The 16,112-nt window shown below is 35.6% G+C and overlaps 1 protein-coding gene across 1 annotated transcript; it reads right to left on the reverse strand.

Annotated features, from left to right (window-relative positions):
- Positions 1-2,070: 2,070 nt before the first annotated feature.
- Positions 2,071-10,392, reverse strand: Smp_008230 (putative rab-18; the record flags this gene model as incomplete). Its single annotated transcript, XM_018794434.1, has 6 exons — positions 2,071-2,316; positions 5,321-5,439; positions 9,581-9,653; positions 10,114-10,178; positions 10,222-10,277; positions 10,316-10,392. The coding sequence occupies 6 exons, from the start codon at positions 10,390-10,392 to the stop codon at positions 2,071-2,073; spliced, it is 636 nt and encodes a 211-aa protein (XP_018648847.1).
- Between the last annotated feature and the right edge of the window lie 5,720 nt (positions 10,393-16,112).

A 16,112-nucleotide genomic window follows, 5' to 3' on the forward strand; every position in this document is an offset into this window, starting at 1 on the left:
TAAACATTGTTATTTGTACAACTTATTGATTTTATTTGACTACATAAATAAACACAATTGTAAGGGCTAATGATACTGCCCGGGTGCCCAGAGCGAAGCAGGTGGTTTTCTTTGGGGGCCACACCCCGAGCCTTCGGCCTAAAGGTCTGATCTACAAGGCAGTGGAGCATCGTAAGGAGATGCAGTCACATGGTAGCCGGTGACCAATAATTGGTTCATATGCCACTTGTTCCCTCAGGATCCTGGAGCCCATGTGCACCATTGGTTTTGAATCAGGGTTTCCCAACTTCCCTAGGTGGACTGTGTCCACCGGCCCGGTTAAAGAGCCGGACATACGCTTTTCGTCCTCTCTATTTCGAAAACAGTACCCCTGCGGTGAGTAGGATTTTCCTGGCAGAGGCTGTATACGCGTGGCTGTGTGAGAGCATTTCGAGAGGGAGGGCCCTCTCCACTCTCGGCCGTACCAGGACATTTGCACAACTAAGGCAAAAAACAAGAGGAATTTCTACTAACATAATCTTATATTTATGCAAGATTGCAGTTTTCCGCGTATGATTACCGAGAATTATTTTCGTTGTGATATCCAAGGAAAATATTTACGTCTAGAGTATGGTTCACTGCTTGATTGATAATCAAAGAATCTTAAAACTCTTTCGAAGTGATCCCGGAACGCAAGGTCGATAGTCAAATCATGGTATCTGCGGTTTAGTGAACGTTACGATGGTACATGAACATTGAGTACTAAATCAGACTTCCTGAGTATCCTTGAAATATGAATTATCCAAACCCATAAGTATTCATATTACCAGAAAATACAAACAGTGAGTACACATTGAACTCTAGATGTTAAGAGAAGTACGAAATTCAATTTCATTCACAGACAACTGTTCGAGGAATCCTTACTGGTTTCAAAACGTTTATACACATTAAGGTCTGTACTACAATGATTCACAGTAGGAAAATTAAATTGAATTTCCGGGAAGAACCGTGCATACACATCAAACGACAATCCTTTACATGATCGACTTTGATTTTTTTAATCCCTAACGAGTTTCATATAATACAAATCCGTATTTCTCATTGGGCTAACGCCAGGAAACTAAGATTAATGATTTACACGAAGCATTTTTGATGGAGTTTTATTCTCTGAGCTGGATGGTTAGGGATGGAGAATAGCTGAGCAAAGTGGAAGAAAAATGGTACACCTATTACACGACCAAACCATCCAGTTCAGAGAACAAAACTCAATCAAAACTGCACCTGAGCTACAAATCTTCCCCACCATTACACGAAGCATGTTTAGCAGTCCCAGCTATCACTGTAAGAGTATTGGAAAATGGGTTACTAATGACTCAGCTTTCCTAAAAATCAAGTTTATTTGCTAGCACAATCTTTGACAGTTTTATTTCTATCAACTACAATTAAGTATAGTCGTTACGTAAGAACTCCAAATAGTTTTGGGTTTATCAATACTGACTCCAGAATAATGAATGCACTAAACAGTGGAATTGTTTGAATCCGCTTTTGATTTGGTATTAACTCTAATAAACCATATACAAATCACTTGAAATAATATTAGCTTTGACGATAAATTCTTCAAAACAGTGTGATCAATTTTAAAGCAAACAATAGAAATATTGAAATTTTTTTAAAGGCATAATATAATAAACAAGAAAAATTTTGAAAAGAAAATGACTGTCTAAATGAATGACGAAAATGGTCTCAGTTGTTTTGATTTTTTGGAAAAGAAACAATGAAACAGCCAACGATAAAAGGACATAAAACAACCGATTTTCTAGATATTTATCTAATCGAAATAAGTGAAGGAAAACAGCGCAAAACTATGAAGGCATAATAAAATTTTGGCTAACAAATAGCATCACAGCCATATACTGAATGACACTTCATGAACTTAAAGAAAGAGTGTGATAACCTGTCATCAGAAAACATTAAAAAAATAACAGTAAACCGTATATAATATTTAGTTGGATGAAATCAGAGATTTCAACAATGAAGAGTAGTCATGAATTCGCAAAGTGTAAGGAATGTATACGAAAACATCTACGAATATTATGAACAACAGCTGCTACGAGTCTGTTTATCTTCAAGTTCAGTTAAGTGAGCACGACTTGAAGAATTAGTGTTTGCACGCTTTTTGCCTTGATTCCACAATTCAGAATGATTATAAATTCTAGTAACAACATCAGAAAATAGCTGATTAACACCTTCACTGGTTTTTGCACTTGTTTCAGCGTACGGCATATTGTATAAACGGGAAAAACGAAGACCCTCTTCACGAGAAATCTCTCTGGAAATCTAGGTTAAAAACAAATATAATGATAACTCTTTAACACCGAAGCATTCCAAGATCATGAAAATAGTTGTATTCAGGAGGTTTGTAGAAATTAAGGAGAAAAGTCATGTGATATCACTGAAATATGGCTAAAAGTAGGGATTTAGGACTAGTGTTTCGACATCCAAGGTTGTCGGGACAAGGGAATCTGGCATTCTAGTGTTCACAACTGAGATATATAAGTGGTTTTAAAACTTACGATTCTACACAAACCACATTATTTTATTTAAACACCCCGAGATTTCCTTATAGTAGCACAAGAGCAGAGGTCATATCAATTATTGTAGATATGCTAGATCTAACATGATAAAACCTTAATATCACAACTCATAAAATACCTAAGTAATAAACGTTTTAAGTATCCGCCAGTCAATTCTACATGAAGTGAAGCCTGACACGTATACAACGGTTCATTTTTCTACAGCCCATAAACACAACGAGATAAGTTTTCCAGGGTAAATCACACAGTAGTACAGGTAGTAACGGTATTAGCGACAACAGAAAATACTAGGCATTTAAGATGCGATGAAACAAAAAATAAATTAATGAACTAAAGAAAAGTTGTAGGGAACTTAGGATCCAAGGGAGTACAAAAAGTGAATTCACCTCCACCACTGAGAAAGATTTTGAGCCATGCCACCCAACATGGTATCAGCGCTTGAATTCACTGACTTCTAGTCTGAGCCATGTTGGTAGATGCAGAATACTTGGTTGGGGTCTGCACGATTATCGTAATCAATAGTTGAAGACTCTGAGCGGCATAGCTCAGAATCGATCACAATGGCGTAGGTGTAAACACTCTCTGTCTTCCATTAAACTATGAGATTAAAATTGCTTCATATCCTTCTTTCTTCCCGTGCTTATACACAATCTTTCTTTTATATATTACTACCATTGAAGTGACTACTCCTATGCATTCGGTGTTCATCTTGTTGTGCTAATGAGGTCCAATACCCTGTAATTTCATGGACATAAGCCATGTGTTGGTTTGGCCGCCTATAACTTGCTTCCAATATACTTTTACACCAGACATTACTGGGCGTCGAGGTAGTCGGTGGATAGGCATACGTAATATAAATCTTCACCATATCAGCCGATAAAGATTTAATACCGAGAAAAAGAAAGGTTAAAATTATTTCTTAAACTCTAACAGCTCATACATAGCTATGAGTACATACTTGAGTAATTGGAGGGGAATAATCTACTTTTCATGATTAAAAGTCGACACCGGTTTATTGGCAAACGATCTTTAACCTATTTGTCCAAGGTTTGAAACGTGCTCAATGAATACCTCTCTCTTTGGACAACATAGTAATATCACTAACCTTCACACAGTTAGTATGGATCAAAGCCGATTACAGTAAAATGTACTTGACTAAGCCATAATAAATTAAGTGTATTTTCCAAAGATAAGCTGTATGTGATTGACTTACAGTGATCTGTATTAATTATTTGTTTTGATTGTACATTAAAGATAACTTCTTACCAACTTTGAGAGAAAAAATACACATTTCGACAGGATACGTAAATGATACTGAGACAGAACATAGTGTACAAGCTCGGTGATTACAAATATTAAACTCCGTTATTTGAAGTGCTGAATAAAAGGAACAGCTAATTGTTATTATATCAGTGTCTTTTGATTTCAGCACTATCTAGCCGATCTGATTGAAATAGTAGTTTTTAGAAGTAAGGGCCCTAGACTATATTTGCCATAAAAAGAAAGCCGAGCCCCTATTATAGCAAAACGAAAGTGTATTGGCTAGGAAAGTGATGTCATTATGATGTTCCGGAAAACTATTTGATTTTAAAGTTATTAACAATAAGAAACTAATGTAAATTCTCTATTTAAAAATAAGACAGTGTAGATACAGAATGAGTGAAAAAAATCTCGTGTATACCTAACCACTTTTATCCATCAAAGGACAACCAGAAAGATGTTAAACATAAATATTTACCGAGTATATTTATTACAATTTAGGTCAACATTAATCAACTCTAATTCTATGAAATTTATCTCATCCTAGAGTAGATAAAATAGTCCATTGTTGAAGTGTTCTACCGTTAGGCGATAAAGACTTTTAGTGCGTAGACATTAGAACTTTAGGTATAAAACTAGTAGATAGATACTTAAGTACTATTCTAGTAAAAATTCATTCACAAGAATTTCATTTTTTTATTTAAGCACATAAATATTGGTACAAAGGGGCACCAGATATATATGCGCTACAGAAATCTCATTTGATTTGTGTGAGGGCTATGATACTTCCCGGGTGCCCAAACCGAAGAAGGTGGTTTTCTTATGGAACCACACCCCGAGCCTTTGACCTAAAGGTCTGATCCACAAGGCAGTGGAGCATCGTAAGGAGAAGCACTTCCATGGTAGCTGGTGACCAATAATTGGTTCATACGCCATTTGTCCCCTCAGTATCCTGGAGCCCATGTGCACCATTAGTTTGGAATCAGGGTTTTACAACTCCCCTAGGTGGACCCTCCGTGTCCACCAACCCGGTTATAGCGCCGGACATTCGTTTTTCGTCCTCTTAATTTCGTAAACAACACCCTCGCCACGAGAAGGCAGTGAGTGGGACTTCCCTGGTAGAGGCTATAGGGAATTTCATAGATTAATTTAAAACAAATACTACCAATCAGAACAATATCAAACATTGTAATATATTTCCAAGCTTTCTTTAAACTAATAACCTGATTTAAGATATCCAATTAATCATAAACACAACATAATTTTAATTATTTCAAAGTAAAGCCAATAAGAATGTAGAATATTCTTTGCACTTTTTTTCCTTTCACTAACTGAACAGATAATTTAACAATAGATATTATTATCAAGCTCAATAATTTAGTTTAATAGGTTACTAATGGACAATTAGAAAATGTTAAGTAATGATAAAAAGCTGTCTAATTAAAAGTACATGTTTGTATATATTTGATTATATTATGAAAACTTACATTATCAATTTTATTCCCAACAAGAAGTTTAATCATATCTGGATTGTCTGAATAAGTTTTTAACTCTTCCATCCAACTGTTCAGATGATCAAAGCTTTCACGATTCGATACATCAAACACTGAATAAAGGGTATGGTATGTCGAGCAAAAATCATGACAGTGAAATAAATGGAGATGGAAAAAATATATACGTGCTTATATTATTTGATTCAAAGAAGAGTAAAGTAGAAGTGAATTTATATGAAGCTTACCTTAGTAGCTATAAAACGTTACACCTATGAACATACATTTTCATCTATCTACGTACGTCTCCTCAGAGTATAAATAATGTCCGTTGCAATTTTCCGGAGGAAATTGTGTGATCTATGCAATTTTATCAACTCTTGTTGGAGCCCTTCTAGGGTTACTGACAATCCCGAATTTTAATAAAATGGGGTTATGAGTGATGTTAGCAAACTCGCCCCGTAAAAATAAATCTTTCCAAGAAAAACACTGACCAGAGCAAAACCATTAATTCGTTTAAACTCTGCTTGAAGAGTTGAAGGGTCTTCACGTAGAATTACGATGCCGCAAAGTGAAGACCACGAGGTCCATCCCTCTTCTGAGAAGAGCAGGAATTCATATAGGTGTATATTAGCGGGAAATAGATTGAATTAAAGAACGTTCTGTAAAGTTTGATGTCTACCATTAAAGTTTATTCACGGTAAAAATTTTGCTATCTCAAAATAGATTTATTTGAAGGTGATCTGTCTTATTTCTTTGTAAAAAGTCTTGAATATAACATTCTTACTAACAACTGTATGATATCAAAACGATTGTACAGAAAATGCTGCATAAATATATATTTTATACCCAAAGTGTAGCAAGCTTTTTTCATTTGCTGCGTTTAATTAAAGGGGTATATATATATATATACTCGGAGATAACTAATTAAATGGATAAAATTCCAGTATGAATATTATTTCATAACCTATAAACAGGGATCTAATGTCGAAAGCTTCTGATTTCTTTAACAGAGTTTTGTGGTTTGAATAATTAGTCAGCTACAGACGTCAAAAACAACCTTCGAGTCTTAAGATAGTTCTCACCTAGCTAGCAAAAGCCACAACTCAAATTAAGCCCAAGCTTCATAAATCGTTAGGTTTTTTTTCTTTATCATTTCAGATAAAATTGGAACAAATAATTCAGGTTTATTTGAACATAAAATCATAAAATCTTGAAAACTAATAAATAATAGTAATAATAATCGCTTTATGTAATATTATGTTTAGTATGATATGGAATGGTCAGTATACAATATTTCAACGAGTTTAAAGTCCAAGTGTGTATACTTTGAGTTAGGTCTACCCGTACAACCCGTTCGTCGCATAGTAAATATGGTAGATAAGGTATTTTATTATCTTTGATACCTTTCGTTGCGTACATGAATTCTAATGTACCTGAATCTCTCCTTATCAGATGTACAGGGAAAAAATGTTAATGGATTGGATATTTTGTATCTCATAAAATAATATTTGTTAGTCATCTGCAAGATTTCGAATGTATATCCACAACCATGTTGATAATGACGTCAGAAGATGCACCACATACCTCAATATTCGCCTTCAGCACTCTCCGCGACACCGCGAAATCTTTCCTCAAAAGTTCAGGAATGAATGGTGGGGATAGTAAAAGATAACAGGCAGTATACAATAATTTACAAATCGTAAAAGTAGATGTCGAGTACTGCAAAAATCATGTAGCTACTTTATTTATCATTTAGCTACTTTAAGTCAGACGATAAACTTTCTTTGATATTAACAAACTATGGGAAGATTAAGAAAGATCATTTCTAAAAATATGACGATTGGTATTGTTTTTGTTACAGAATCACCTAGAATACAAACTTCACCCGATTCTAACAGGGTATATAGGTGCATTTCATGTCTGAGGCTAAAGAGAACAGTTTCCTGTCCGAAAGGATTTAGTGTAACTGAACTAAAACATAGACAATTGTTCAATGTGCACAAAAAAATATTCATTTCATAAGAATTTGAAGAGAAAGACACTGGCATACACACAGCAAGCTATCCCAAATACTAGAAAAGGTGTTTTTTTTTTGTAGATGGAAGAAAAAAGAAAAGGACAGGGAAGACAAAAACTCGTGGTGAATCAACTTTGATTTATAACGAAGTAGAAAGCTTTCTTTTAAACATAGTATACTGTTATGTTTCAAAAAAATAAAAACACGTCCAGTTAGTTATCCAGCTCTCACCATTAACGCCAATAAACTTACCCAATAATAGTGGTTTTTGAACAGAAACAAAGGCAGAAGTGTTACCTAGAAATACAAACATACGTCTCACTCTTTTCCAAACTGGGTACTATGTTATGATGTGAAACGACTGCAGCATCTAAGGTATCTCTTTAAATTTTATAGACAAACTGATATGAATCAGTACCCTCATTTAATGCAGGTTGAAGTGTACGTAGCAGAAGTTTCTCTATCGTTTTGAGGAAAAAATGTCATTACTTAGGAGACTCAACCTGGCATTCATATTACAAAATATGATACTTGGTTTTGAAATTATCTCTACTTTCTTCTATATTTGTGATATAAAATCCATTGAAAACGACCGGTTAAAGATACTCGTTAATGGGTAGCACATAGCATTGGCATATTCCTTAAAAACAAGGGTTGAATTGTCATTAGGTTCTAAAAATTCTAAGGAGTAAGATAAATTTAGATATTTTAAAACAACTGTTTTGGTAAATCTTGAGACAACTTTCTTTTAACTTGGAGAAATAGAGAGTACGAGATCAGAACATTGATGTATGAAGGACTCATTTAAAACGCGGCTATTTAGGTGGGTGTCATCAGTAAGCCGTTTCGTATTTGTAAACTTTCTAAACAATCCCCACACGTTTGAATAATTCTGGCAAGATAAGAGTTTTTGAGTACATATTAAACTCAGGCATTTGATTTCCTGACTTGTCAGATTACTAAGCTCGAGAATCTAGGTCGAATCCTTTTCCTTGTACGGCAATTTTTCACTCTTCAAACATTTTAGTTGTGGGATGTAAGTTTCTCGAATTTTAAGAAAACTGATTTACTGAGACAAAAAACATCAAAACAGAATTCAAGGTAACAAGTGATAATATTAACTGTCTTCCAGTAAATCACTTGTACATAAATTCAAGTTCGTCGTTCGAAACATGTTCATCAGACTTTGAGTTCTTTCTTCTGGATCGTTTCCATGCTTAATTTTCCTTGTCTGACAATAACGTGTATCTTTTGCAACCTTGTCATATATTTTGGACAAAACACGAATCATACGACGGTCAGAACTAAGTCGATCAGTACGTTTGCGGGTCGCATATACTCCCCCACATGACTAATGGAGACTAAATCTAGAAGACGATCAAAACGGGTTGGGAGATCTACTGAGCTTTAGTGACCTGAGGATGAAAGAAAACTGTAATCACATGGCTTAAAATCATCAAACATGACTGCAAGAGAAACACCGAAGGTAGTGGCAACATATTTGGTGAACTCATCAGCTAACACAGATAGTTAGATGAGTGAGAAGTTACGTGAACGTTGGTAACATACAAAAATAAGTTTTTTTTGAGGCATTTTGACTCTAAACGGTCCATAAAATTGTTGGAAAACTTAAAAAGTGCATAGTTAGATTAATACTAATCTCAAATAAAAAAACATTTACACCAGCAACCACACATTCTCCATTTGTTTGTACAATGCTGATGATGAGCTATCGTCATGTAAACCATTTAATCAGGATTCTTGGACTGTGACTACGCCACAATTACGACACATTTTTAAGCTTAACAGAAAATAAAGACAGTTCATTTTGTCTATTAGTGATCTACAGTTAGAATAAAGCAGTCCAGGAGTAGAAATCTGACTAACTGTTACTCTTCTTGATGAATATCTTCAGTCAATGAGATACTTGAGAGTGAATTTTATGTATCAACACATATTTAACAACATAACGGGTTTTTAAATTGAGCAAGGTGATTCCGTATCCAATTACTTGGAAATTATAGGCCATATACTTGGGAAACATTTTTACAAATGTATGAGAAGTAACCCATTCGGATGATATTTTAGCTTTTTTATACAAGATGATAATTTTACTTGCATTGGCTTTCCTACATCAAAGTCGATTCAAAAGATGTTCATTTATGAGTATCAAAGCTAATAGATACTCGTGAAATCACATAATATAATCTGTAATAAGTTTTTAAGACACAACTCACCAAAAACAGCAGCGTGTGAACCGCGATACACGTTGGGTGTCAAAGTACGAAACCGCTCCTGACCTGCAGTATCCTACAAAATTTTGAAAAAGGTGTTGCAAAAATAAATTATTACATCTTAAATGTAGTTTATGGTGTCGGAAAAAATTTATGAGGCAACAGCGTTATTCAGTGTTTACTTATATACAACCAATCAGAACTAATTAGTCAACCTTCCTATTAAAAAAGAAAATACCGAAATCTTTATACATTCAGATCGTATTTTGGTCTTTCATCAGCCCATAATAAACCTTCAGCTGAATACCCTTTGTAAGGATAAACCAAGTCACAACTTCGAAATCAACATCGAAACGTCTTCTGTATAACCATGTATTGACAGTACAGAAACTCCTTGGTACAAGATCAGGCAACAGAAAGTATGCCACGTAACCAATCTACAAATAACCAGTTCTTAATAACTAGCATATATATATATACTGATTACGAGTGTTTATATAAGTAAAATTCTAGGGTAAGAAAGTTAGATCACTCACCCATATAGAAAGTTTTATCTTTGTTCCATCAGGGACCGTAACATGTTTGACTTTGAAATCAACGCCTAAAATGATACATACATACAAATTATTTTTAAATAAACTTACCGATAGTTGCAGATAGCTGACTTTCAAAACAATCATTAGTATAACGCATTAACAAGCTATAAACATTGAAAAGTTGTATGATATTGGTACTAACCTTGATTTCCCAACTCCACTATCTCCAATTAGTAACAACTTGAAGTTTACAAGCAATTCATTCCCATTTCGATGCATGATGACATGACATACAAATCTGACAGCCTTTATATGGACACTTTCAAGGAGACTGTCTTATTAAGAACCTACTACTTAAAACAAATTAAAAATTATCCAGATGAGTGGATTCAAAGTTTAGAGTGGAACAGAAAAATGATATTTCAAACTGAGATGATGAAGAATATTAGTGACTCAGGATGAGGGCGTTAGTATTGCGGTCTGGGTGACTGTATAACGTTCACGAAGGTATTGACAGTAAAAGTACGGGAACTTGTCAGAAACAGCAGCGAAGAAAAATTATCTTTAAAAAACAACGTAGGATATTCATGAGTGAAAACAAAATAAAAAATGAATGCACCTCGGTCACTTTCATAGATTTAGATATCCATGTAACTTGTCTTATGAGACCTATTCCGAAAACCAACTTTATCTATAATGATTAGGCCAATCATTACACATTATTTATATCCGTTGTAAGTTGAGATAGGATTCAGCATTTCTGAACGAACAATTGGGATTCGTCTATTACGGAACTAGATCTATGTAAAATCGACGGACCGGACAACTAACACACGATACTTCAACGAAATAGAGGGAAGTCTTGTAAGATATCCTAGTGATCCTGTGATAACCATAGAGGGATTAGTTTGACTAACATAGCATCTAAAATACTAGCCTCAATAATTATTGGGCGCCTAACTAAGACTCGTGAACTACAAACACAAGAAAATTAGGCTGGCTTAAGTCTTGTCTGGTGAACACGCTGACAAAATGCAGAGTGCTTTGGTAGCACGAAACAACAATGCCAAAATGATTGTGATGAGTTTCTCTCTCTCTCTAAATGCAAGTTTTTGCTCCAGATTTGGCCTGTGTCAACGACTGAACTAAGGATAGGGAGTGAACGCGTCGACAACTTAACTTATTTTGGAAGTCTGATCAGCCCTAATGGGTTGGTGTCTGACGAAATATCTGCATTTATTCAAAAATCTCGTTGGGCTTTTGCCAACTTACGTCACCTATGGCGAAGACGAGATATCCGTCTATCAATTAAGGGACGAGTATACTGCACAGCAGTTCGCTCTGTTCTACTTTACGGCTGCGAAACATGGCCATTAAGAGTAGAAGATACTCGTAGGTTACTAATATTTGATCACAGATGTCTTAGAAATATTTCTCGCATCTGCTGGGATCACGGGGTAAGTAATAGTGAGGCTAGACGCAGGGTGTTAGGGAATGATGGTAAATCAGTTGATGAGTTTGTGAATGTTCATCAACCCGTTTTACGTATGTCTGATAACCGATTATCACGACACGCAATGCCGACTAGTGTTGAGGGATGGTTGGAAGAGAGTTAGGGGCGGTCAAACCAAAACATGACATCAGTGCTTGAAGTCACTGAGTTCTAGTCTGATCCATGTTGGTAGATGCAGAATACTTGGTTGGGTTCCGCATGAATATCGTGACTAATGGTTGGAGACTCTGAGTGACAGGGCTCAGAATTGATCACAATGGCGTAGGTGTATACACTTTCAGTTTTCCCTTAAATTGTGAGATTAAAGTTACTCTGTATCTTTTCTTCTACCAACTAAATTCTTCCTTCCTGTACTATCCTTATACACAATATTTCTTTTATATATTACTACCATTGAAGTGACTACTATGAATTCGGTGTTCATTTTGTTGTGCCAATGAGGCGTGGCAACTTGGAACGATGCATATATCTGTCTGGTCCTACGTTTTAGCTGACTAACTGACTGAAGACCTCAGAATGACTAGCTTACATTCAAGTTAATCTAATCATATGTTGATTATCCAATGATTATCGATTACAAAATTTACCAGTATGAGCAATCATCGCTTGAATACAAAATAACTTCGTGGTGAATAAATCGATACAAATGGAACACTTAAAGTCAATTAACGGGACTGAAATTCAAGTCAGTCAGTCAGCTACAACGTAGGACCAGGAACACATATGCATCCGTCCAAGTTGCCATATCTCGTTAGCACAACAAGATGAACATCAGATCCATAGAAATAGTTAATTTAGTGGCGTTAGTATATAAAAGAAATTCAAATGGATTTGTGAATTCTAGGAAAAAAATCCACATTTATCAACAAAGACTATATAGTGTGAAGTCTCCCTGGCATGATTACTACTCTTTTGTTTCATTTCAGCAGGTGGGTTAGACAGTTTTCGAATTTCTCCATGATTTCCAAAATTTTCCCACTTACATTTTGGAAGCAGCTCTGAACAGCATGTGGTGATGCGGAACTATTATTAGAAAAAGCTGAAACCTCAAGTATGAGTATGAGTTACCGTACAGTGACATAGGCTACTTTAACAACGGTTAGTTAGCGACTAGTGTTCCCAAGGATGGTATATAATTTAATTCATTAAAATCCTAGGTATTCCTGCAAAGCTGCCAGGAGCATGTACTTACATTTACCCTTTTTAATAAGCCGTTGGAAGTAACAAAGACGTTTACTTATGTAGGTAGCTATTATTCCTAGTGATGCATATGAGATGTAACTATGCACAATGAAAGCTAGTGTGGCTAATAGAATCTGAACTGTTTTGGGTCATTGCGATGTTAGTTTGGCTATGAGAAGTTTGGTACATAACGCGTTCATGAGAGCAGTCTCACCCTACGCTTATAAAATCTGGCGTGCAGATAGCACATCAAATACAGATGTGTGAGGCTTTCCTTTGGAGTATCACAACTCCTTAGATAAGGTATCCAAGTGTTATCATGTATAATTCAGACTGGTAACTAATGATAGTCACTCTGTGAATTTCGATGAGACTGTAATTTATGGACTTTTGAAGAACACTTAAGTGATCTTGAGAATGTTAACCTACTAATAAAGACAACATGAATATTGTAAAACAGTATGAGGAATTGGAGTTATGATTTGCAGTTGATGGTTAGGGTTAAAAATCAGATTAAAGGTTCTCATCACGAACTGACACCAGCTAAAACGCCAAAACGCTAGTTGGCCGAACGGATGAATGAATTTCGTGCCATAATCCAAGTCCTGTTATCTTACATTTAGTTGGCTCGTCCATAAATTATAGCCTCGCCGATAAATCCAATAATATTTATCAAATCATCAAAACAAAGCCTACTAGATAATTATTACTTTTAGATGCAATTTTTTGAGATGCTAACGACTGTTAAACCTCGTACTAACATACTTTAGTGAAAAGTAAGTATGTGAGAGAACCTACATATGCCAAGTGGCCTCAAGGTCGGGCATTGTTTGGAGCGCTTGTCCTTTGAAAGGATTGCATGCAGTAGTGCCGTAAAAGGCTCATACTTAAGAAATAGGTTTCTATCAGAAGCGGGCTTTGTGAATATTTTGGTAATTTTATAGTTGAAATCATTCTAGTATGCGACTCCTCAGCAGTGCACACCAAATATACAGCCTGAAGCATTGGTTGAGGTTAGACATCAACACCATTTGATGCCGTCTAAGTGGTTTGGAAGTTAAGCTCTCGCTCGCGAGACCGATAGGTCCTGAGTTCGTATCTCACTTGCGGGATCGTGGATGAGCACTACTGAGGAGTCCCATATTAGGATGAAACGGCCGCCCAGTGCTTCCAGGTTGAAGATACGACTAGTATTCTAGTTTGACAACTAGCAACCAGCAACACCTTCTATATTCCAAGTTTTCCCCAACCAAATAAAATCAGAAGTCAGATGCGAAGAGATCGGAAAGGTATATTTGATACGTTATCAATATATCGAGAAGCGTTTGTTCTAATCTGGCTAGTGAACGTGGGAGCTGTGTCCCACGCTGGTTCGTAACGTGATCTGGTACGGATGCATGACCGAAAGCATTCAGTTAAACAAGTCCACATAAAACAATGTGGTCAGCATCCAATGTCCAACACTTAATGAGCTATTGATTTTGGGGAATTATTTACAGCTACAAGGTTTTACATGGTGGTCTAGCTTTAATTACCTCATGAATCCAAACATAAGCTAGATTTCTATTTAAATGGTTTTTGATTCCACAACAAAATTTAGAATGCTTGTGGTATATTAAATCTACTATAGCCTTTTAGCTTTAATGACTCAAGTGAATTTGAAAGGGAGAAATAGTGATATCTTTCGATTAGGATAATTTAGATAGTCGTAGAAACAGTGCTGAATCCAAGGCATATCATTATTCAAGCTGAATGTGTTCTCATTTACAAGACTGATCACCTGGCTTAAACGGTTGGTGAGTTATCGTCAACGTCATATTTAAAGAGGTGTATTAGGCAATTTAAGATGGATTAGTTACTACTTGTCTGTGATATAGTTTTATTATCCTTCTTATCCCAAATGCATATCTTTCTGGTAAAATATCCTCTGATTCCCAAGTGTATTGTTGAAGCAAGACAGTTTTTGGATGCCTTCTAGCACGATAATGAGCTGATCTGTGATGGTTGTACTAATTTACTATTTCTCCTGTATACAATCCAGCAGCTGATCTGAAATCTGCGCACAATAAATCCAGCTGTGAACATGATGTTCCCTTTCACTTCTCTACTGTTATAAATTTGATCATAAAAGTACCTATTGGAACTTTCTGGGTGATAGTAATCAACATGTCTAATTCCATTATTTCCGGTCATTAAAATTAATTTTGAGATTTTAGAGATCGTGCATTTTACATTTTTCATGGTGAATCAGGATTTTTTGAGAATATTTCACACATTTTCTTCTACTGTAACCTGTCTATCCACGTATATCGGGTTTTATTTGCTTGTGGCAAACTGTTTAGTTTAATGTATGATGTTTTTGAACATTTTGCGTTAGAAAACAGAGTCAACATAGAGTGGAATGAGAATCATTGGACTGGCGAAGTATTATTGGATTATTATAGAATTGGACTGTAAAGACCAAGAAATAACACTAAGCCTTAACTACTTGCTATATTGAGCATAATATGTCCTATACCTGAAGTTCTAACTTTGAATGCCGAGCAGAGGATAAAATTCGAGAATGTCAATAAAGGCCGACGAAAGTTTGCTGAAGCGGTATAACTCGGTCATCTAGAGCTGGTATCCCTGAGAATATCTTTCGTCTCTGTTCAAAAAGTAGTGCAAAGCTGTACACTTCGATTATCAAAGTAGGCCAAATGAAGGTGGAAAGTCACGTAACTTGGACATAAGACCATATTGTTTATTAAGCCATGAAATGGTCAGTCAACCACACTATAGTAAACCTATTAGTTTAGTAGTATATAAACTCCGTAATACTGACCATTAGTCGGAAATCTTAGGCTGATAAGAATTCCTGAAATAGTGCGATTTGAGTCAGAAGGAACTAGACAAGCACAATGAGTGGTAAAGAATTGACGATTTATGATTAAAGATGTGCGGCCCTAAGTCAGCGAATTCCAACACCAAAAATGGAAGTTTATGACTTGTAATACTCAAAATAGAAACTTCAGTAGGCTTAACTAATGCATTGAGATTTAATGACTTAACTTTACAACCGAGATGATGGACGTGATAATGCTTGAATCAACAATAAAGTAGTGAAAAGAACCCTTGGAAAACATAATCGCTTTTGGATATGAAATAAATTACTGGAAGTTGCAAATAGGGAAGATATATGACTATTAGAATCATTCACTGAAGCTTCCCTGTCCGATTACTCCTGATCCTTGCCCACAATGATGTTAGTAACAAAAGTTTCATGCAAGTAAGAAGAGAAGTAGTTTTTAGCAGGAAATGGGAC

The sequence above is a fragment of the Schistosoma mansoni genome, chromosome 1 (assembly GCF_000237925.1).
Source record: "Schistosoma mansoni strain Puerto Rico chromosome 1, complete genome".
In the NCBI taxonomy this organism is placed as follows: Eukaryota; Metazoa; Platyhelminthes; class Trematoda; order Strigeidida; family Schistosomatidae; genus Schistosoma; species Schistosoma mansoni.